General features: G+C 37.5%; 1 protein-coding gene across 1 annotated transcript in view; it reads right to left on the reverse strand.

The window, feature by feature from the left end:
* The window catches only part of LOC126261993 (uncharacterized protein KIAA1143 homolog), a 346,013-nt gene extending 325,352 nt beyond the window's left edge, over positions 1 to 20,661 (reverse strand). Inside the window, exons 1-2 of the mRNA XM_049958585.1 lie at positions 20,468 to 20,661; positions 19,617 to 19,749 (exon numbers count right to left, since the gene is read on the reverse strand). Of these exons, the coding sequence (XP_049814542.1) occupies positions 19,617 to 19,749; positions 20,468 to 20,575 (241 nt within the window). The 5' untranslated portion in view covers positions 20,576 to 20,661. The remainder of the gene's footprint in view (positions 1 to 19,616; positions 19,750 to 20,467) is intronic.
* Between the last annotated feature and the right edge of the window lie 5,220 nt (positions 20,662 to 25,881).

A 25,881-nucleotide genomic window follows, 5' to 3' on the forward strand; every position in this document is an offset into this window, starting at 1 on the left:
TAGCTATGCACTCCGCTGTTATTTTTGAATTGGGATGGGTTATTGATGACAAATTTCACTGTGAATATCCTGAGTTCCTTAAATAAATGTCTATGATGTTGGGTGGGCTCCAGCTATTATTCTGATTACACGCTTTTGTACAATGAATACTTTCTCTCACTTAATGACTAATTGCCCCAAAATATGATGACATATGAAAGTAGTGAAGGAAAATAGGCATAGTAGGCTAATTTACTGATATGTTTATCACCAAAATTTGCAATAACCCTAATAGCATAAGTAGCTGAACGTAATCGTTTCAGCAGATCATCGACGTGTTTCTTCCAATCCAATTTCTCATCAATGCACACACCCAGAAATTTTGAGTATTCTGCCTTAGCAAGATCCCATATTTACAAGTCTACGCAATAGAAGGCAAAGCACTAGATAATTTTCTCCAAAATCCAGTGCAAAACATCATGGAAAATCCTTAAAAGTATAAAAGTATCAAAAGCAGTTTCCTATCTTCTTATACAGCTGTTTAATGTAATGTAACCAAGAACAAATTTGAAGTGAGTATGTAAATTGATATTACAGTAGAATACACTATAAAATGGTTACTTCTATTTGATAACACTTATGAAGACAATGTCGCCCTTCTTCCAGTAATTCTCATTTATTTCCCATTAGCTTCTCAGTCACACTGTAGTATGAGCTATGTGGACTTATAAAAATCCTGGCAGCGGTCTCCTTAACAGATGCTCCACTGGTTCCAGTGAATTACTTACAATGGTCTAATCCAACAATGTCGCATCTTTTCGACTGTTTACAGACTTACGTTGGGGGTCAGGGTCTATTTATATGTGGAAGCCGGCAAAGGATAAGCTTTCGTTGTATTTAAGATATACATTAGCCAGCAGATGGTCTATATTATTGTATAATAATATTGTGCAATATTACTGAAGCTCTCCCTAGACAGTTCTATCAAAATGTGCCATATATAGCCTATTTCGAAACTATGGACGATCAAGATGCTGTTGCAGTGGTAAGCGGTCTGTTTTGTTTCAAACAAAAGAAAAAGAGACAGTGGTTAAAAAACAGTTATAAGGACCGCAAGAAAGTCGCTCACGTTAACTTGGTGAGAAAATGGAGGATGAACGAGGTGAACGATTATAAGAAAATTTTACTCTTTGAACGGTCCAACATTTGAGCATTACTGGCAATAAATGTCTCCTTAGCTTGTTCTTCAATAATTAAAAAAAATTAAGAAGTACATCCCTCGTAGCTGTAGGGAAAATCTTCCAAAAATAATTCATAATTTTCAGATTTTTATATTCCTCTGTCTTAACATCAACACCGCCGGCAATGCACTATAATATGAATAATCTTTCTTCTTAATTTTAACTCATTTTAGTATATAAGCACAACAGCGAACACACGGAAGTCCTGATACGCACGTAAGCCAACTATCATTGATATTGTCAATAATGCCCACAGATGTTACAGTACTTCTCAGACAGCGTAACACATCTTAAAAGTTTTCGATCTGTTCAGTATTGCTACACAATCCTCAAACTAACTCACACACGTTCAGTATTACTGAACATTCGGGATTACTGAGCAATAGTGCTGACAGTCGAGGGGTCGCCAAGAGGTGCTACTGTAAGTTGGGGCTTCGCCTCCAGCCCCCTTCTCCCTTTTTTTCCTACGAACGCCATCTTCCATATGTAGTCTACTCAGTAAAAGAGTTCGGCGGCGACCCCTTGTGCCACCAGCTTTTTTCCTTACAGATCACATCAAGACCACACTTTACTTAGTACATGCCTCACACATCAGTTCCCAACATTTACCTCTGCGAATCTGCACGCAGAGCATATTAGGCCCTCCACTGGTTTCGCATTTCTGTGTTTAACGGTTTTGTTTTTGAAGAAAATAAAAAAGGACCGACGGAATCCTTTTCGGCATAAATTAATCTGCATTAACGAAACACTGAATATGCTTTTAACCTGTGCAACAGTTTGTACATTCGTTTAGCAAAATTTGTTGGCTCTTAATGTTGTTCGCAATGAAACGTCCCGATCCCTCCGATTACTTCGGAGGAATCTTCCCTGCCAGCTAACTGATGTGCTTACAAACAATAGCGTGTAATCAATCCAACATGTCCAATAATAAAAGACAATGATTTTTTGTAACTGCTTGACGTCTGGTCGACAGTCTGGCTAGCTCGGTTTGAAAAGGATAGGGAAGAAATTGGCCTTGTCGGAGGAATAACAGCAGTATTCTCCTTCTGATTTTTGTGGCGATTACGGAAATTTCATCGGTGGTCATACCGGGATTTGAAGCCGGATCCTCTCCAATAAGAGCCCAGGTCCGCATCGTTCAGAAAGATGCTAATCTTAAATCTGGCACAGAATCCACTGGGGTACAAATGAGAGTATTTATTTACATAAAAAGCAAGCACACACAATGCGACACTGGAATACTGAATTAAACTGCGAACTGTCATAGGCGCCACGAGGAATCTACACGATATGATTGGATCATTAGCAGTCACAATAGCACGTATCTTTCTTCAACAACGTGTCAGACACGAAGTGTGTGTGTGTGTGTGTGTGTGTGTGTGTACTCTCTGAAACAAGTACTCATTGGGTAATTAGTATGATATAATTCTGCCCGCTTTTTGGAGACAGATTCATTTATTTCTATTTCGTGGGTGCTGTTTCCAGATATTTGCTGGATTTGTTGTTAATTAGACGCATGAGAGGCACTTCGCGTTGTAACTAAGAACAAGTCGCCCACCAAAACGATCAGCAAAAATTACAACGACGACGCCAGTTTCGATGCGCATTTACATTTCATCTCTGGGACATCTTAATGAAGCGAAGCAAAAACGCATTCGCCGGAAAAGTAAGCAGAGACATTACCAATAGAAAGTCATCAAGCTCTTTAGGAGCGTCGCTGGTACTATATGTAGTCTGGTCACTAGGTACACATACAGTTGGTTAACCTGGCGACACGTAAGCCAAACGCACTACTGAGCAATGTGAAAGTGAATTTCCACACTCAATCCCTAAGGTACCCCAATAAAAAAAGTTAAAAAAAAATTCACGTTGCACTCTACTCTTGCTGACTAAGGCCGTGTCATTTGGATCGTACTCTTTCTGATTATTCTTTAAAATGAATTAATTGCAAGCAGTGAGTCGCGAGACAGAATATGGCAAATTTTAGGCTTTGTTTGTTTGTGTGTGCGTGTGTGTGTGTGTGTGTGTGTGTGTGTGTGTGTGTGTGTCAGCCACTTAAATAAATTAACTCAGGTTGCCATCATCGCGAGTTACATTAGGAAAATATCGTAACACTAACAAGATGTGCTTAAAGTAGACCCTCTGTACCAACAGCGCCAACGAAAATTGTAACAAGACGCAAGCCTCAGTACGCATTCCAAAACAGAAATATGCTCCCTGCGGCAGATAGCTGATTTGATGCGTATGGACGATACCATTACCGTGGGGGAGGCCGTATCATGAATTTCAGTTACTGCTACGGCTTCCCCTCCCCCCTCCTCACAATGGACTCGCCCGAAAATTTCCAAATGGAACGATGACGTCAGCACACAAGCGCATTCATGAAACGAAATAGATTCAAAGGAAGAACGCGGTAGGAGCCTGCATTTAACGTATCTCCCGCTTCACGGCGCTACGTCACACCTGCCTATCCTTAACCAAAGTTTATTTATACATTTCATGATTACACGTTTTAGAACACGGGTCTACAAGTTTCGACAACTTTTAAACAAAACAGTAGCCAAGTATTTGGTGATGCAGATATGCACAGTTTTTAAAATTGCCGCTCCCGACACTTCGCCCGAGTTTCTCGACACGTACTTTATTTTAAAACACCCGCACACCATAGACAAATTTTAATAATTTAACTAAATAACATAAAAACACTTATTGAGCATATTTAAACGGCGAGTTGCCTTTAAGGGTAGTAATTATTATGAACAACAATAATGTAGGCGCAGTAGTTCATTACGAGCAGTGCAATGGTGTCAAAATATTATTATAGAATAACAATTAACAATGATATGGACTAATGCTTCATATTTACAGGTACATCATATACAAAGGGCTACTAGACATTGTATTGCCTACATATTACTAAGATCAACAAGGCACAACAATAAAATGTATACAGTCACATTATGTACAACTTTTGGCAAATTATTAGTGGCGAAAAAATGTGTTGTAAGAAAAGACCGGAATTAAGGCATGTGACACTGGCTATTCAAATTATTAGTGATGAACAAGTGTAGTACAAAAAAGGAGATACAGCACAGAATATAACACCTACATTCAACAAACTGGAATGCTCATAAAGCAACACTGTAACTAGGGAACTTAAACTTGGTTACAAAACATCATGTTTGCACATCTTTGCAAAGTAGACCATAAAAATGCTCCTATTCAATTGCCAGTGGAATGAATCATACACAATGTTAAAAGTGAGTGTTTTTGCCTCTGAGCACAAAGACAAAATGAAAATGACAAACAAAACTTTGATAACTGCAAAATATACACAAATTTTCAAGTTCTACAAAATATGTGGCAACTCACATTTTACAATAGGAAATATTTGAATTATTATTTTCAAAGCACTATTCACTTACAATGTCTCGGGTCAGGTACAAAATGTAATAAATACTATAACAGGCATAGGAAATGAAGATGCTTATCTTCCGGTATAACTACAAGTGGCAGACTTCATAAAATGCTACTTAATAGTCAGAAATTGGCAAGAGTGCCAAGTAAATGTCTACACAAAAACTTCTTTGGGAGCTGAAGCAGCCCTTGCTACTAATAGGCTACTCATAAATTCCACGATACAGCAGTTCGACAACAGTGAACATTAAATACTAGGCATTGTATTTAGCAGACTGTATGAAGCAGGAATAGAAAACCTGGGCAGGACATGTAGACCTATTGCATTTCATCTGTTTTTCAGGCAACATAAAGATACACAATTTCAAAAGTCACAATTTCAGATCATACATACGTACATACATTAATCCTTGTTCCATAGATCATGAATACGACATTTTGTAATGATGTGGAATGTGTCATTTTAAAATAAGTTTTCTTTACACTTTTTTTTTTTAACTACTTCATATCTAAGAATTCATCTATTGAGTAAGAGGAGTTGTCATTCACAAATTCTTTTAATTTGCTTTTAAATGTTGGTTGGCTATCTCTCCGACTTTTAATACTATTTGGAAATGACCAAAAATTTTTGTAGCAGCATAATTCACCCCTTTCTGTGACAGAGTGAGATCTAATCCAGAATAGTGAAGATCATCCTTCCTTCTAGTGTTGTAGCTATGCACTTCACTGTTATTTTTGTACTGTGAATATCCTGAGTTCCTTAAATAAATGTCTGCAAGGTGATCTCTAGTGGACTCCAGCTATTATTCTGATTACACAATTTTGTGCAATGAATACTTTCTCTCTTAATGACGAATTGTCCCAAAATATGATGACATATGAAAGTAGTGAATGAAAATAGGCACAGTAGGCTAATTTACTGATATGTTTATTGCCAAAATTTGCAATAACCCGAATAGCATAAGTAGGTGAACGTAACCGTTTCAGCAGATCATAGACGTTTCTTCCAATCCAATTTCTCATCAATGCACACACCCAGAAATTCTGAATGTTAGTAAGTTGCCACTTTTACAGGTATATGCAATAGAAGGCATTTTCTCCAAAATCCAGTGCAAAACATCATGGAAAATCCTTAACAGTATAAAAGTATCACAAGCAAGTTTCCTATCTTCTTATACAGCTGTTTAATGGAATTTAAACAAGAACAAATTTTAAGTGAGTATATAAATTGATATTACAGTAGAATATACTAGAAAATGGTTACTTCTATTTGATAACACTTAAAAAGACTGCATATTTAGTGTTCATACAATAGAAGTGACATACAGGACACAATAGATAAATGGATGTTTAGGGTAACCAAGTAAAAAAGACCAAAACAGGTAGAATAGGGGGAAAAAATCTGTAATTGCTGATTTTTGACACATGGGGGAAGGTAAGTTGCCAGGTTGTCACTGTGCAGTTCTCTCCTTCTGTAGGTCTACAAACTGAAGATCAAACATGTGACTCCCAACTCTCTCTCTACCCCCTCTACATCACATGAAGCAACTACATAGTGTTTCACAAAGCTGTACTGACTATACGGACCCTTCCACAGCTCGCTTTACAAATCACTGGTACTCCAGTGCACATGCATGTTGGGGGGGGGGGGGGGGGGGAGTTGGTGTTTATTTTCCACAAAGTGCATTAACACTACATGGAATATAGATATGAGTTACTGTAATACTAACTCACGATAGATTCTATGTAAATATAAGCACATTGTTCTACACTGCTAGAGGAGAAATTGATCCTTAGCAATTCTGAACAACAGTTGTAGTGTTCTTCTGGAAAAGGTGACTTCCCCCACCACTATCCCTCCTCCTGCTTCAGTTAACAGGCAGGCTGTAACTTCCCAGCATTTCTTGTCCAGTTTTCTTATGTAAGTAGACAAAATAACTCCACTAAGCTCATGTCTATATAGTGGAGTTACTTTCAGTTTATTAAGTATTTAATTGCAGTTGTACAGAGAGCTTTTATAAGTTTCTATAAAAACAGCCGAGAAACATTTAATCTGCAAGTTTGATGTTGTAAGTCATCTATCCAGTGTTGGGGGAAAGGGAATGGACTAAGTGTGGTATCCAGCTGCTGTCTACCGTTGACAGCATACTGTAAAGCCTTGTAATGTGTTGTAGACAAATGGTGGTGAGTTAGTGAATGACTAGAAAGTTAGTGCATTTCTTTCACCATTAATTATGTTGCTGGTAGACTGCACAAATCTCTTCCATTCAGGAATTGCTGACACCTCTACAGTGGACAGCATTAATTGGAGCCACTTACCACACATCTACAGTATATCTTGCAAGATGGATGTGCATGTGTGTGATAGAATGGGACTGGCCATGTTCAAGTTTAGAACAGAAACATCTTGTAATTCATTGTTACACATGTTGATGTACCTGAGGCTCCATAAAACCTGGTTGGCCTGCTTCCATTGCAGAGAGGGCCAATTTTAGCCTTTGTGCTTCTTCAGAGGTTGGGATAGCTGAGGCTAGGATGATGAATTTGATACCTTTCACACTGCAAAAAGTATTCCAGCCATTGGTAGTGGAGACAGTGAAATTGAAATTGTCAAATGCATAGCGACAGCATGTTACACTTGGGGCAACCTCTTTAGTGTGGTAGACAATTGATAGCTTTTTTTATATACCAGCTAGCTTGACAACTGCAAAAAGTACTCACCCAATTGATTGAAAATGACCCCACTATATAAGCACGAGCTCAGAGAAGTTATTCTGTCTGCTCACATAGTAGAACTGTAGAGGAAATACTGGGGACGTGCAGCCTGTCTGTATACTGAAAAGTGAGCAGGGTGGGGGAAGTTGCCTTTCCCGAAAGAATGTTACAGCTGCTGTACAATATGAGTTTCCCTCCAGATCAATGTGCAGATATTTACACAGACTCTGTCCATATTCGTTTCTTGAGCTGGTATAAGAGTAACTCGTATCTGTATTACATGTAGTGTTACCACACTTTGACGAAAATAAATACCCAGGAATGTCTGTGCAATACATCACCAGTAATTGATAATGCACACTGTGGGGGGTCGATATAACAAAAACACTCTTTAGTTCCTTCTTGTGATGTAGCGGGACAAAGAGCATGGGGACTCACCTGCTCACTATTCAGTTTCTGGAACTATGTAAAGGTTGGTTGGTTGGTTTGGGGAAGGAGACCAGACAGCGTGGTCATCGGTCTCATCGGATTAGGGAAGGACGGGGAAGGAAGTCGGCCGTGCCCTTTGAAAGGAACCATCCCGGCATTTGCCTGGAGCGATTTAGGGAAATCACGGAAAACCTAAATCAGGATGGCCGGACGTGGGATTGAGCCGTCGTCCTCCCGAATGCGAGTCCAGTGTCTAACCACTGCGTCACCTCGCTCGGTCAACTATGTAAAGGGGAAATGCATAAACACATTCTGGTGACCTGCCATCCCTCATCTACTGCACTTAGATGTGATACACACATTTAATATTTGTTCTTAAACCACTTCAATTAACAATAAACATTAATTTTATACCATTACAACACTATTTCCAATAATCTGTGATTTTTCCATCACTTGCAATGCAGAAACTATCAGTCCTCGAGAAATAATGAATAGGACATTTTTTGTAGAAAGTTTAATGTAGTTTAATTTTGCACTACAAAACATTTTCAATAGAAGCCTTGGTTTTTGAATTATTGAAGAACTCCCCCCCCCCCCCCCTCGCCCCACTCACATCAAACCAATCAGGATTTTTAGCTTGTTGTTCTTGGCTCTCATTTCTAGCACTGTACAAAACTTTGTAGCACGTATTAGTATCATCTAAGTGTAATGTAGCTGAAGGAAATGAAAAGACTGACGTATAGACCTAGCTGTTACGTTAGATGACACAAAAATGAAGGGAAAAGAAAGAATTCATTGGCGTACAGGTAAAGAAACCTTGTAACAATAACTAAAATTGCACACAATATGCGATAAGAAAAGCACAATATTCGTTGGAAACTGAAATTCAGCAGGGACTGAAAATGAAGAAAACCAAAAGGTATTTGCAGAATGGTCCTTAAGGACATGGAGGAAATATGTTAGATACTCAGACATCTCTTCTAGAGAATATAATGATGCAGCAGAATATCAAGAGCTGAACAGAACAGGAAATTACAAATAATCAAAAACTTAAATCATGCCACAAAATTATATGCACAGAAACAAAAAATTTGCAAGATGAAATCCAAGAATTCTTGCATATGCAACAGCTGCAACAATTTATTTCTTAATTTAAAAGTTAAATCACAAAATAATATAACCAACAAAAAATCCATTCACAAATGCAAAACGAATGGAAAATTGCATCTTTTTCTAGTAACACGAAAGTTAAAAGCTTATAACAACTTGAAATACAAAATATAAATTTAGCTGAAAAATGTTGTTGTTGTTGTGGTCTTCAGTGCAGAGACTGGTTTTATGCAGCTCTCCATGCTACTCTATCCTGTGCAAGCTTCTTCATCTCCCAGTACCTACTGCAATCTACATCCTTCTGAATCTGCTTAGTGTATTTATCTCTTCGTCTCCCTCTACGACTTTTAGCCTCCACGCTGCCATCCAATACCAAATTGGTGATGCTTTGATGCCTCAGAACATGTCCTACCAACCGATCCCTTCTTCTTGTCAAGTTGTGCCACAAATTCCTCTCCTCCCCAATTCTACTCAATACCTCAATTCCTCATGAGTTATGTGGTCTACCCATCCGATCTTCAGCATTCTTCTATAGCACCACATTTCATGGCTACACTCCACACAAATATTTTCAGAAACGACTTCCTCACATTTAAATCTATACTCGATGTTAACAAATTCCTCTTCTTCAGAAACGCTTTCCTTGCCATTGCCAGTCTACATTTTACATCCTTTCTACTTTGACCATCATCAGTTATTTTGCTTCCCAAATGACAAAACTCCTTTACTACTGTTAAGTGTCTCATTTCCTAATCTAATTCCCTCAGCATCACCTGAATTTAATTCGACTACATTCCATTATCGTCATTTTGCATTTGTTGATGTTCATCTTATACCCTCCTTTCAAGACACTGTCCATTCCGTTCAGCTGCTCCTCCAGGTCCTTTGCTGTCTCTGACAGAATTACATCATCTTCGGCGAACCTCAAAGTTTTTATTTCTTCTCCATGGATTTTAATTCCCACTCTGAATTTTTCTTTTGTTTCGTTTACTGCTTGCTCAATATACAGATTGAATACATCGGGGATAGGCTACAACACTGTCTCACTCCCATCCCAACCACTGCTTGCATAAAAATGTATGCCCTATATTAAAAGAATTCACGGTAAATAGTGATAAAAGTCTGTTAAATTCATTTTTAAGGCACAAAAATATGTGCAGATTGTAAAGTGGTGCTGAAGGGCTGCACTATGCACAAAAGCAGGGACTAGTACAGAAAGTACCAAAATTCAAACAAGAAAATCCTACAAGAAGTGGGGACACAACAACAAGTAGTTTAACATAAACAAAGAGAAATTACACAACAAAAACTGAGAGCTATGATACTCATTACAACAAGTAAGTGAGAAAAACACATGAGTAATTATGAGAAAAAAAACAATACAAAAAATGAACACGAAGAAAAAACATTACCACTTTAAAATAACTTTCACTCAAACCAATATCAGACAAATATAATATACACAATACATATTGCTTTAACACAACAAAGCAGGAGTATTGTCTGTTGAAAAATTCTACTGCATAAGTTTGTCATGAGACTGTCATAATCAATAAAAGACAGAAAAATAACTTAACTGGAAAACAAAAGATCCAGGTTTAACATCAGGTTAACATTGTCAATGTAAGAACGCATAGTGCTGCTAATAGGAAAATTTTGAAAAGTGTCCAATCATAATGAAGATTAAAGAAGCACCTGACGGGACTAAAATGCAATAACTACTGATTTTGACAAGATATGATAAGATCTCAAAGTGGTGCAAAGTTTGGCAACTTTCTTTGAACGTCCAGAAATGTAAAACTGTGCCCTTCACAAAATGAAAAGTTTAGTACCCTATGACAACAGTATCAACGAATCACAATTCAAATCGGTCAAATCATACAAATATCTGGGTGTATTACTTTGTAGGGATTTAAAATCACACAGTCTTAGTCTTAGGTAAAACTGGTGGCAGACTTCAGGTCACTAGTAAAATACTATGGAAATGTAGTAAATCTGTGAAGGAAATTGCCAGAAATCACCTGCGTGACACATACTAGACTATTGCTCAAGTGCGTGGGAATCATGCCACATAGGACTAACAGGGGATATCGAACTTATACAGAGAAGGGCAGCAAAGAATGGTCATTAGGAAAGTGCCACAGAGATGTTGAAATAACTGAACTGGCAGACTCTTGAAGACAAACATGAACCATCTTGAGAAAATGTACTTGCAAAGTTTCAAAAACCACTTTAAATGTTGGAAAATACTACAGCTCCTTGCGTATTGCTCTAGAAGGAACATGAGGATAAGATTAAATTACTTACAGTACACACAGAGGCATTTAGTCAGTCATTCTTCCCCATAAAAGGAACAGGAAAATGCACTAAAGAATGGGGAGTACTATCACCCATGCACTTAACAGTGGTTCACAGAGTATGGATATAATGTAGATTATGAACCACAAAATTTTAGATGTTGTTTTTAGGTAAAGACACAGTTAGTTCACATGATGCAAATGCATTTAAAAGAACTGCAGACATGAAAAACTTAGAGCTTCATTTTGAAAGGAAAAAAGAATTGGTTAAATCACAAATAACTGAATCCTAGTATTCTGTACTTTTATTGGAACACTTATTCTCAACTTAAAAAGGTGGTATCTCTGAATGCTGCATCACAACTGTGGACCCAGAAGAGCACAAGTTAGAAATGCAGACAAGCAATATTGTAAATCTGATGTAATAATTAGGGAAAGTTTTGACAAGAGACTTCTTGTTTCCAGGTAAGTTGATACTAATTTTCTGTCTAACAGTACTGAGTGAGGACACTTTTTCGTGTCCAGCCTTCTATTAGTTCCCACAGTAAAGTTCCCAAAAAGGATCAAAAGCTAAATTATAATAGTATTGACAAATTGTTGCTCGATTCATATAACATTGACTTAAATGTGAAAGTGGTAGTTAACAGTTTGTATGACCTTGGTTTTCAAAAGTTGTTGATAAAATATGATGAGCAGTTAGGTTACTACCACAAAGAAAAACTGTGTAATTACAACAAAAATGTAACTAATGGCTCAGTAACTATACACACAAACACTTTTTAGGCAGAATGTAGGGAAACCATAGACACAGTACATAAAAATATTAAACTTTTTTCCTCAAAGATATTCCTTTAGCACTTTGTGTCTTGTTTTCACCTAAAGTAAATGAGGGTACGATCAAACAGATTTAGGATAATGAGTGGACAACACACAAGATTTAAAACATCTCTTCACAGGAAGAAAAAAAACATTAATTAATTAAAAAAGTTATAACTGAATGCTAAAACGCCATATTCACAAATATTCTATAACCTTCTGTTCCATTGTTAAGAGATACAAATATACACACACTGCATGAAATAAAGCAATCGATGAGAAAAACAGAAATGATCTGTTGTTTTATTAAACAAACATCATATAACAAAGTGAGATGAATGTAATTGGATTCCTGCATAATAGCTGCTGTTTTAATGACACACTGAAATTATGAGCCTCCAGTTTCAATTATTCCTTCCTGAGAATGGGAGGAAACATTGCACCTGGTATTTAACAACTAAATATCAATGCATTAAATTTACTCTGGCAGGTTCTGCTTAGAACAGCAATATACACTCGTTCCAGCAACACAGTCTGTAAGGAGATTGTAGTAATCATGTGCACTCTATAATGTAGCGATTATACTGGCTATGATCCTATTTCAGGCAGAGTTGTGCTGACTATATAGGACTAATTTTGAACTACCCCTGTAAGTAGTCAATGATTCAAAGGGTATTTCCACAAAGACTGCCATTTATTCATAAAAATACAGACAAGGTAAAAAACCTCTAAATTAATTATGGAGGCATTTCACTCCCTCCGGTCTGTTCAGAAATTTCTGAGAAAATGGACTTCACTTGACTGTTCACATCCTGTACGTAGCACAAATTGGTAACCGCCTCCACTGCTTCATGCGTTCAGCAATTTTCCAGTTGCCGACATGACAGACAAACATAATAGGAAAAAGCTTTTTTAAAAATCTTTACAAGTAAGGATTTTATACGAGTAAACCAGAAACCAATCATCAAGACTTTGTCATCACCACAGCTGAATGAAGCAACACTAGTGAGCAACATCATAAAAGCTATGTTACTTTTTTTTCAGCTTGGGGAGATGATAATTCACCATAAATTTGCTCCCTCATGTACCACAGACAAACCAGTAATACTCCCTTCAGATAGTAAAACTGTTGTTTTAAGCATCAGAAAGAAAGATCTGCATTGTGGTGATATCAACCGATCGGCTCATCCACGACAACACCAACACTACTCTCAGTCACTATATATTGGAAAAATGGTAGTTTTTGCCCAAATACAGGATCAGCACTTTAGGATCTATCATACTCATTGAATCTGATTCCCTGTGTCTTCTTCGCGTTCCCTAGAATGAAACGGAACTGAAAGGAATATGTCCTCAGAACACAGAAGATGTAACACAAAAATCACTGAACACTAAAACAGCCACTCTTATGTAATAGATACTTTTGCATAAATGACGACTGGCTGACTGTGTGTAGTAGAGGCACCCAGCTGAAGATACCATCACTAAACAACTTCATCTAATTACATTTAGATCTTTCCTTGTACAAAATCTCAAATGAAGTACTGGCGGAGCAAAACAATAAAGGCTGATTTATCTGTAGTCTAGTCAAATACTATGCTGGTGTGGTCTATAAAATTCTACTTAGGAAACTAAAATGCTGTAGCATTAACAGCAGTCCTCTGGAATGGAGTCTATTCTTCATAACACAAAGAAGAGCATGCTCAAAAGTTGCGTCAGAGGAATAAACTAACTTTAGAATGTGGTGGTGGGGGGTGGGACATATAATGTGTGGTCCCCCAAAGGTTAGTACTGAGTCCAATCCCATTCTTAACCTATGTTAGAGACCTTCCAATAACTTTGAAGAACTGTTAAAAAAACTACAACATTTGCAAAAGACACTAGAATACTAACCAAGGGCACAGACTCAACCATGTAAGATAATATCTGAAGAGACATAAAACTAATTCACAGAGCTTACATTTACCAAGAATGTATAAACAAACAAATCAAAACCACACTTTCTATAAAAAAATCAAATTGTACAATAAATTGTCTCAGGAAATTACTAATATCTTATCCTATTTCAGAGATCTACATCTCACTCATTATGGATATACCAGCTTGGTTTCTGGAGCAATCAATCAAATGAGAAGCAGTGAAATAGAGAAGGGGTATCAATAATCATCTTCGGGCTCCTGATGTCAACTGATAAAAGTGTGTGTGTGTGTGTGTGTGTGTGTGTGTGTGCCAAAGCAAATAGTAAGAATTTGATGAGAAATAAATGCACATACATCTTGTAAAGTCATCTTCAAACATCTTTTCATTCTAACTCATTTCCTGATGTCCTAATCGTTTAGTGGTACTTGCCACATATTATAAAATCTGTCCAACTGACCTACATACATGTGCAATACAAGGTACAAATACAATTTTCCTACAGACTTTCCATCTTCATGTATGTTCAGAGGAGGAATCTGTACCCTCGTTTAAGGACCTTCAACAAATGTACATCTGACAAAAAGCAAAGCATAAAGATAAAAATTCAAAAGAAAATTAAGGACATTCCTTGTTACACACATCTTCAAATTATCAGATTACCTAGGTCGAATAACTAAAGATTACAGCTGGTTGAGTGACAAGTAACAATGTTCACTGCAAACAGACAGTTCTCTATTTCTGTGGCACATAGATAACTGTTGTTATATAACAAATATCAGTATGGCCATACAGATATTAAGCTAATTATACAAATAAACAACAGGTATTTACCAGAAGCACTCTGCATTGGAATATACACTTCCTGACTTCCATGTCACACCACAACTCAAACCTAAACCCGTTGCTTTTGAGAGCAATGCTCTTACTTATTAAGCTATCCACATGTGAGACACATCCTATCTTAATAGCTGATGGTGGATTATCATGCATTCCTGCATAGCTCAGTCAGTCATCCAAAACTTTCTAATATTATTTTATTCATGGCAGTTACTTTCTCAGCAGCTGCACAATTATCACACACAATATGTACATAGGAGACAGGATGACAGCAATGTTGTTTGATGATTTGATGGTGTGGGGAACAATGAGGAGAAAGTACAGAAGTACTTAGATTTGGGGAATAAGTTATGCTAGAGTATAACCTAAAATTTAATGCAAAGAAGTGTGAAACAGTCGTCACAACAAGGAAAAGGAATAGACCTATAATAAACAGGATATTGGGTGGGGAGCAGCTGAAAATTGTGAAAAGCTTTTCAAGTACCTGTGGAATGTAATGCAGGAAAATGAAAGTAAGACATAAATGAATATGCAAGGCAAACTGACAGAGTTATGAGAAATGTGAGACGAATGATATGAAACAAAGAAGTCCCCTAGAAAAGTAAGAAAGTGATACACCAACTGTATTATATATATATATATTTTGTTGTACACTGTAGAAAACTGGGCCATGAAGGCAAGGGAAGAACTAAAATGCAAATATGCAAATAAAAGAATTGAGTTTTTGAGAAGTCAGATATGAACAACAAAAAGATGCAGTAGGAAATTTAGGAGGATAACACATGAGGAACCACTTCAAGAGAACACTGAGGAAAAATATTAAATTGGTATGGGCATGTGAAAAATTTGAATGAGCTGAGGATGTATAGAAAGATGCAGGGGATGTAGAGGAATAACAAGAGAACAAGAGCTAAAAGGAAAGGGCCAGAGGAAGTGGGTAAGATCAGAGAAAATGGTGAGACGTGTTTTCCAATCAGACCCTGCCAGTGGCAGGAAAATATACAAGAAGATGATGATGATGATGCTAATGGTCCTTAGTTATAAACAAATGATGTGTTCCATTACCTATGAAGATTTTTTTTGGGTGATTAGAAAGTAAAATTAACTGCCGTAAAGCATGTCAGCATAAAAATAATACCTACTGTTTCAATGACTTTCAGTACATCGAAACCAGCTGTAAGGCTATCTGCCAGATGGGACTAGATGTGTGTTTGTGACCAGTACCCAATGCTGCCTTAAAATACGTACCATGCAATCATGACATTTTTAATGACTGAATGGATGGACTAATACGCACCAATCAGATTACTGGAAATGTCAAAAATATTGTAGTCAATTAAAATCAGAGGCAGAGGAACTGGGAGTGTAAATCTGCACATTTTTATAGAATTTTTCATACTTAAAGCCACATACCATTGTTTGTAGGAAAGCTATGACCATGCCAAATTAATAAAAGATATCATAAAAGTAACTCAGCATACTATCAATTATTTTGTAAAAATTCTCTGACAAAGTTCTTTTATAATTTAATACAGGCATTAAGCTTTTTCTCTCTTGTAGGAACCCCAGAAAAACTATTTCACAATTCGGATTCGGTAACTAGGATGAATTAAATAAAACATATTTAGTATGTGATAAAAGCTATTCAGTGTGTAATAGTGGTTTCTGTGCAAGAATTACACTGCAAGGAGTAAAGTTTCAAAATAATTTAAAAACTATACTATGCCGAAGCAAAGAAATATTCCACTGGCACGAAATTATTAAACAAAATACTTTTCAAACTGAGGAATAGATATGCAGTTGTACTGGATTTTGTGGTGTTCTCCTGTAATGTATTACTACCTTTACAAAATGAATTCCACAAGCAAATGACAGTAAAGTCACTACAGTTGCAGCAAAAACTAAAAGAACAATTAGCAAAGTCTAAGTTGTACCCTTGTTTGAAAAATTAGCTCAGTATCTCACAGGAGTGATTCCAAGTCACAACAGGCAATCATCCTCCAACTGATCCTTCTCATGTACTCGTTAGCCGAGATGTAACGTGTTACTGACTGTCAAGCTGCGATAGCCATTCAGTTACAGTAATGAGAGTGGAACGACACAAATGCTTCATTGTTACGAGAACTGTTGCAACATTTGACTGAGGAAAACTACTGAAAATATTCACATCACAATTGGGAATTGATTATGAGCCTCCGATTTTACATTGAGTCAGTGCAAGTATATTTTCCCGTAATTATATGAACAAACAGTATCTTACTTGTGCTAGATAACCCTCTCCAGGGTGAAAGTATGTCTACCAATGTGTTTACCTTGGAGCAGATCTGACTAAGAGGAGAAGATAATCAGCCCTTGGTGCAAATAATACCATCTACCTCCCAACATAAACAAACTTAATTTAATACAAATAATTATTTAACATGTCCCTTGTACTGAAAGCACAGGAAAGAAATTGAAAGTTATTTGGATATGGTTCCCTAGTCCAAATACGTATCTACTTATTTCTTTTTTGATAAAAAGGTTTGGCTATGGTATCAGTTGTAAATCTTCAGAAATTTTGCCTATTCTTGATAGATTAAGTTCCTATCAAACATATTTAATAAATAACTTTTGTTGCCACTCATTCTGATGCAAGACTTAGCAATGTCTTTGATCTATGTAGACTGTTAGTTCACTATGAAACTGATACATAATAGACAGGGTGGTAAGAAACAATTTGGAAAGCTTGTAAAAGAGTTGCAGGCTAGGTTGTGCTGACAAGTAATTGCTAATAAAAAAAATTCAATGCATTGGCCTGTTTCCAAGTTAATTAGCATTGAAGTTAGACAGTCAAGCCACTGCACACACAAATTCAAGGACGCTGCCAGATACAACTAGTGTCAGTAGTCCTCATAGCATAAATGAGTTCGATCCTTACACCCGTCCCATGTCCAATTTTTATATCGCCCTCTTGTTTGGTTTCAGGAAATCAAATGAACACGTTTGGTGACACTGTATATGGCAGGCCACTTGAATCTGCATGTGAAACAACCTGATTCACTAACTTCAATGCTAATTAACTTGAAAATAGGACAAAGTATTGAATTTTTTTCTTAATAATTATTTCTCAACACAATCTACCCTGCAACACCCTTATAAGTTCAGACTGTTTCTGACCACCTTGTATACCTGACACTCAGGAACTACATGACAACTAGAAGGTGACACCGGTCGCACACAATCAATTTTAAAAAATTTACAGTACAATCCCAGTATCAGACCTAATACTCATGTTCATGAGTTTTAAAAATTAATCCCACACAGCCAATGTCAGCTTTCTGTCATCACGAAGATCCTGAAATTTGTATAGCCTGGAGAGCACTGTGAGTATAAAGCACATATATGGCATATTGTAGCCTTCATTATTAAACTGAACTTAATACATGTCTGACATTGAGAATTGCCAGTTCCAGTGCCCAAGTACTACTGGTATGCTTTGTGCAGGCTCCCATACAAACTCTTATGAGAACAAAGGGCACAGTATTCAACAGGCTAGCTCCTACAATTAATCCACTACCCATCCCACAGCAAGTAAGTTTTAGGTCAGGGAATTGTTGTACATCACAGATACTGAGTTTAACACAGTACATCAAAGCTCTGATCTTTAAGTAGGAAAGTGACTATTTGTGAAACACATCACAAAAAATTTATCATGGGCTGATATGATTCCATCTTTAATGTGACAGATACTAGAGAAGCTGCAAAAAGAAGACAAAAAATAAGAAATTTTAAAAAGAAGGCTTTATATGTATTTTCAATGTATCCTTAACAAAATTCTGAAGAGAAAAATGTAAGAAGCTTTATCTACTTACTTTAAACTATCTCAAACATATATGGAGCCAGCAGATTGTTAATCAACATTGTGCCAAGTTACTACTAAAATTGATGAATAGTTAATAATTTAACAGAATTACAAATCTGAATAGTTAATAATTTAACAGAACTACAAACCTAACTGATAAGCATCTTCTAAATATTGGTCAGTCTTTAACGACAAGATTCTTAACTGTGTAAAGATTATTAGTATGTCAAGTTATGTAAACCTCATAAATAATGAAAATGTTTTATGATTCTAATTGACCATTTCTTACAAATAAGGATTCCAATCAGTTGATCTGTAAGTTTTGTAACACACTGCACTACTACCCTAGTTCAAAAACACATGATAAACTTTACTAGATATCCTTCATATTTTTGTTGTTTTACATCTGAAACCATTCTGTAAGTTTTCAGTGGGGCTACATTTATTTACTAATAAATCTTAGTAGCACTGTATTACTACTTCATTAATGTATTCTAATAATAACTTGTTTGTCTACATTATACTTCATGTCAACTGCAACCACAATATTACTCTTTTTCTGTACTAACCAGTTCATATAGTCTTTAGGCCTATTACATTGCCAAAGCAAATCTTATCATCAATAATCAACCCATAAAGCAAAGCTAAGAAAAACTTTATACATATTAGTGTCTGATAGTGCTGATACAAAATTAATATGGCTGTTTGGACAAACCAAGATAAGAAAAGAAGTTTCAATATACTAGCCCCTAGTAAGTTCATCACTCTAATTATTTTGGTAATACCAAGGTTAAAATTACACTACGCCACACCAGAAAAGACATGACTACAAAATGCAGGATTATATAATTTGTAAACAATCATCTCGATGAATTCTCAAGCATAAGATTTTCAAGATCTACCCTCAGGTCTGACAGTGCAGCATCAAAAACCTTATTTTAAATGTACAAAGGAAATATCTGCAATTAAAATTATACACTGATACTATATAGTCTTAATAAAATAACTTACTTTGTAGCTGTTCTGCCTTTATCTGTTCTGCTTCTTCTGCCGATATGTCACCAGGTTTCAGTACGACGACAACAGGCTGCTCATCATCTTTGTCATCTAAATCATCATCAGTGCAGCTTGGTAAAGTTACTTTCTGTAAAATAAGTTTAAAAAGTTATATCCACTTGCTGAGACAAAGAACAAGGACAATTCTATGCTTTCAGTACATCAATGCCTTTCACTTCTTGAAAGAAGTTACAATGTTTCTGATCCATAATAATGTGCACTACAACACTTCTGCACAGTATTCTAGTATATACCTAGCTGTAAGGCAAATTACATACATTTAAAATGTGCGCACACACACACACACACACACACACACACACACACACACACACAGAGAGAGAGAGAGAGAGAGAGAGAGAGAGAGAGAGAGAAATTTAACGCCCCGCGTAACATTTTTCTATGGAAAAATTGTTGACATTGACTGTATTCCGTTTTTATCGGTTTTTCACTAATGGATAATGCTACACGAATCTGGGTGTCATAAAATGAACGCGTAGGTTCTATTTCTCTTAATATGTCGGAGTGACGTGACGCAGTTTTCTGCAGCAGACATCAGCGACATTAATATCTCATCACCGGTACTTGCGTTCTTTAGTAGCATTGTGAACGTCATACGAAAACTGTTCATGCATTAAATTGTGTTCTTTCGAGGTTATACAATTTTCCCTTTATCTTAAACTCTACAGATGAAGAAACAAACTAGATTCTGTAAATACAGCAATGTCCGATTTATCCTGCATTTGTCCCTAAGAAATCAAAATTAGATAGCAATATTTGATATAGGTCTAGAACATTACGGCTACCTTCGTTTCAACTGTATCTTTAGGAACAAAACCTGCTTCTTGTTTTAATCTGGTTAAGAATGCAGGCTCTTGTGGCTTAACGTAAGAAATAGTATTTCTTTTAGACATATTTCATGGAATAGTCAATGGGTACATAAACTTGCATTTATTTGTAAACAACGTTATTCAACCGCCATCAAAACAGTTGAGCAACGAAACCAGAGTAGTTAGTTTTGTACAAACACATGTTCGAGGCAAAGACTTTACAACCCTGCGGGCTGATTGTACAAACATCGCTGACTGGAGATCAATTTTGACGTTTAACCGGGTTCACACACGCAACGAAAGTATCGCAACAAGTCAAGTCATTCTGGAGTGGCGCTGTGAGCTACCGTTCAAACAGGACGCCACAAATTCTTCGTCATTGCGCAGTTTGCAAAATGGCGTCACCTGTCTCAGCTGATTAAACAGCTGTACATATTACTAAATAAGATGTTTTGGAAACATAATAAATGTAACATATTACTTACCAAAGTGTTTCTCGTCTCTCTTGTCTCTACTACATGTTTTAAGAACCGGTCTGCAGCTTCAAACCAAGCATGGCTGGGTTTATAAATACCGCCTGTAGACGCACCACTCTTAAGAGATTTCAATACTTTTTTATGTTCATACATGTAAGCATTTCGAATGCTTCGAATTTTTAATTTTGTTGTAGCTACATTAATTCCAGGTACATATTCACGCATACTGTTTACTATTTCAGTTAATGCAGCATCTCTCAAATTTCTGTCTTTGTATGATTCGCTTTTGAGGTTCCAAAGGCGTTCTCGTTCTTGATACACCTCCAAGAATCTCGTAATTGTCGCTTTTGACCACTTTTTCGGCATATTAATAGCAAAAGTAACAACAAAAGCACTAACTGCGAACGATTACGCACTAGAAAGGTTTGAATCCAGCCGCGAGGTAGCAATCGAATGACGTTATTCGATTGTGGAGATGGCAAAATGGCGCAACAAAGTAGAACCAAGTTCAACTTTTTGTGGCGTGACAAAAGTTGCGCTTCTTAAATGGCGCCACCGAAAATTAGGAGTTCACACATGCAACTACAAAGCAACTGCAGTTCGCCATTAGCAGTGGCGATACTTTTGTTGCCTGTGTGAACCCGGCTTTAGATTAGAAATTGAACTCTTGTTTAGATCACCGTTCTATTGTGTAGCACTAAGCTTGGATCCACCAAAGGAGGTACAGTGTTGATGTAAGATATCAAAAAATATGTTTGGCCACACTTAGGAAATCAGCTGTCGAAACGATTACCACACTCCGAACACAGAGATTAATCGTATATCGAAGAGACAGAGCATTTATTATTGAAAATGTCCTGTTATGATAAGTAAGCAGGAAAAGAAACACTTTCCGAATTTCTTCCCACATAAAATAGATTTTTGCTGGAAATCATATTGAGCCAATATGATGACAAAACGGAATAAAAAAAAGCTGATAAAGTTACTGGCGCCAACAAGAAAAGGCGTACGGATAACTGGTTTGTAGAAAATACACTTTTCACAAATCCTGCACTCATTGCATTGTAACTCTTGTTAGCTTCATTTTCTGTTGGTTCTGAGCTTTCTTTGCTGAAAGATTTCATCCCGAAGTAACGTACGATGCCTTTACATATTTTAATATGCTCTGATTGAGCTTAGTGCCTGAAATTGGTTGTACGTTTAAAGAAACCCATCAGGGACGATTCCTAAACATCTCTGCATTTTTGCCACCAGGGGATATGATGAGGATATGGGTACAGTCCACAGCACCTAAAATACGAGGAAGACGTGACATTTGGTAAAAACCACACTGCGTTTGCATCATGTTATTTTCTTCCATATATATTCTGATGAACTCTTTAGTTGGTCAGGCATTGCAGGCCGATTCCTTGGGAACAGCGCTACAGACTGATGCTACATCTGTTTGAACAAATCGCCAACCATCATCTGACAGCTTCCTGTAGCGCACAATAGTAATGTTAAAAGTAGCGTGCACATTGTAGTCAGGGGCTGGTCTTTTTTTGTGGATTTTGTATTCCCTCAGCCTTAATTTCTAACAGCTGCTCAGTATTTTGTTCTTTTTTCTAAGCTCAAATGATTGATCAATTAACTTAGAGAATGAGTTTGCCCCTTATCGTCCTCAGCAGACACATCGGAATACTAAGAAATCTGCAAAGTGAACGGCAGGAGACAATATACCGTAGTTCACATTGTGTAAGTTTCTTGAATACAGAATGATGCCTACCACAGTTGCTCAGAACGTGCAGAAAATGGAAAGGGTGATATGGTTTCAGAACGTAGCATTGTTATAATTATCTTTATGATCAATACAGCAGAGAAAGTAGCATCAAATCGAAAAATTCCTAGAACTGACCTAGAAATAAACTTGAGATTCTTCATATGAGAGTCCAAAATGTATGCTTTGAACTACCGAATCCCTTGTGCAAATTGTGCTTGATAAATAAGTACTTGCCAAATAACTTATATGTACATGCTTATTTCTCCTTTGTTCATCAGTGCTCATGCTGTTTGTCACACCAGTTTAGTCACGTGTTCAATAGTTCGAAAATTAATATGTGTTGTATAGTTACTGCTAACAGCCGAGAGAGCACATTTATAAGACACATTCAAGCATTATTGTCTGTTGTCAATATCAACATATGTAATTATTCATGACAAATATTTCGAACTTTCCTTTCTTGCTGTGTTGTTGAGTGTCCATAAAATGCCTCAAAATTAATAACAGAAGTTGTGGGACGTCTCATTGAGTTGTTATGAGATAAATTATTATCTGCACACATTATGTACATAGCTGGTAACTCCATTAACCTAATCTAATACATAAAAACAATATTTCGAACTTTAGCAGTCTGTGAGAGGCATACTTACATATTTACGTCTTAATAATAACTTCGTTGTAATTTCAATTTTTATTTCCGTTAAACAAAAGTGTTATTTGGTAAGGTCGCTTCATGATAAACTAACGATTACATTTGAACCAGTCTTTCATCCACGAATATCCGCCAGTCAAAGTTGATCCTACTTCAACATGATATAATCTGGAATTAACGTTTATACAATGCAGAATTTCGAAATAAGATTGGTCCATGATCATTTCCTGTGTTACTCTAAGGTCGAATGCTTTCTACAATCGGCCCTACGTGAGTCTTGCCAGAGACTGGCTCTATATAGCTGATCCAGGGGAGCGTCTCGCTGCTTGGCTGCCTTGACATATCGGACCAGAAACTGGAATTGTGTGACAAGCTGAGGCACATGCCTGGCTGCAATGATGGAAGAACAGCTGGTGCAGAACTCTATGCTCAGGTGGAGTATGATTGTATATTTGTAGCTTTAAAATTCGTATACTTTTCCTCATTTTGACCTTCAGTTATCTATGTGCACTAAACACATAAATTCATTTGTAATCACCGAAACAGGCCGTGGGCTCAGCAGGGCAGGGGTTTTTGGGTGGCCATTCTGGCGGTCGGCCTGGTTCCGCTAGCAGCCGAAGCAAGAGGGTGGAAATGCTGTAGCTGAATGCAAAATGACACTTTGTTAGAAACTGGCGGCGCCGGGCATCCCAGTGCCGGCCTAACCACTTTATTAGCGAGTGGACATGATATGGGAGTTTGGTTTCCTTACCCCGTGTGCGGATACAGGTAAAGCAGTGTTGGACTGGTGCCCAGCTAATGTGTTTATTACAAGAACAGTGTATCTTGTGAGATGGGACGACGAATTTCTCCATATGTCGCTTTTCTTAGATGCCACAGCGCATCGCCAAAACGGCGCCCTCTAATGGACGAGATGGAGCTTGTTATCACTAGGAATCTTCCCTCATCTTGTGAAATGCGCTGGGGTTTTGGTTGCAGGATCTCCAGGCGTTGTGTGCTGTTTTTTCGGAGAACAGAATGTGTACTGTACTGCAGTTACTGGTTGAGGAAGATTGGGTTTCCTCGCTGGAAAACATGGTCGGCACAGTAACCATTGATGGGTCATGATAGGCTTATTCAAGAATATCGGGGAAACGGCTGTGTTTTGGAAGGTTTTGATCAATGGTAGAGGCAGGGACTTGCTTCTCGACCCTCGCGGGCCCGCATCTCGTGGTCGTGCGGTAGCGTTCTCGCTTCCCACGCCCGTGTTCCCAGGTTCTATTCCCGGCGGGGTCAGGGATTTTCTCTGCCTCGTGATGGCTGGGTGTTGTGTGAAGTCCTTAGGTTAGTTAGGTTTAAGTAGTTCTAAGTTCTAGGGGACTGATGACCATCGATGTTAAATCCCATAGTGCTCAGAGCCATTTGAACCATTTGACCCTCGCGGAGTACGGACGCTAGAGCTCTTCCATTTCTATGGAGAGAGCAGTTAGTTGTATACTCGTCCAGACACCCGGGCAAAACTTCAATATTTTCGCAGACGTGAGACAGTCACCGGCGAACGTGGAGTCATCTGCTGCAGTACGATGCACCACCAAACCTTGCAGCTTCCACAGCGCCTGCACGTATTCGACGGCATCTCGTCTTTCACTAGCTATATCAGTAACATTGTGCAGCTTCAGCAAAATCAGAAGCTTCACGGCCATCTTTTTTGTAGCATTGCATGCTTAATTGCATTTTGATGTGAGAGACCAATCAGTGGAACGATACAGCAGAGTCTGCTTGCCTAGACTGGCAATCATCCACTCACAGTAGCCAGTCTCATCTACACATAAATTCCAGTTGGTTTCCCCAAGTCTATTGCCAACCAAAGTAAGTCCATGTAAATGAAATGCTGTACAGTTGAAGTTTTTTGTTTATATGTTTGTTCTCCCTTGATCTCGTTATTAGTTAATAAATCTCTTTGTGATATTGTAGATCTTTGTTATTAATTTTTCAATGACACCCATTCTCATTCCCCATGATGTTCATTTATTTTGTTGTGGTTTTGAAGGAATGTCCGCAGCTCGTGGTCGTGTGGTAGCGTTCTCGCTTCCCACGCCCGGGTTCCCGGGTTCGATTCCCGGCGGGGTCAGGGATTTTCTCTGCCTCGTGATGACTGGGTGTTGTGTGATGTCCTTAGGTTAGTTAGGTTTAAGTAGTTCTAAGTTGTAGGGGACTGATGTCCATAGATGTTAAGTCCCATAGTGCTCAGAGCCATTTGAACCATTTTTAATATATTATGTGTATTTTAAGAGGTTTAAGAAGTCTAGTATTAACAGATATAGCTTAACGATTGTGTTTTTAACCAGTTTTGATCAACTTCTGCTTTTCATCGAATAGTACGCCGTTTACGAAAATGCTCCTATAAGCAGAACGTGCTGTTTGTCGTTGACAACAAGTGTCTTTATTCATTTGAGTGTTATTACATATACTGCGGTCTGCTTTGAACGTGTGTATACAGGGTGACAATTACTGAACTATACGA

This window comes from Schistocerca nitens, chromosome 1 (assembly GCF_023898315.1).
Source record: "Schistocerca nitens isolate TAMUIC-IGC-003100 chromosome 1, iqSchNite1.1, whole genome shotgun sequence".
NCBI classification, from domain to species: Eukaryota; Metazoa; Arthropoda; class Insecta; order Orthoptera; family Acrididae; genus Schistocerca; species Schistocerca nitens.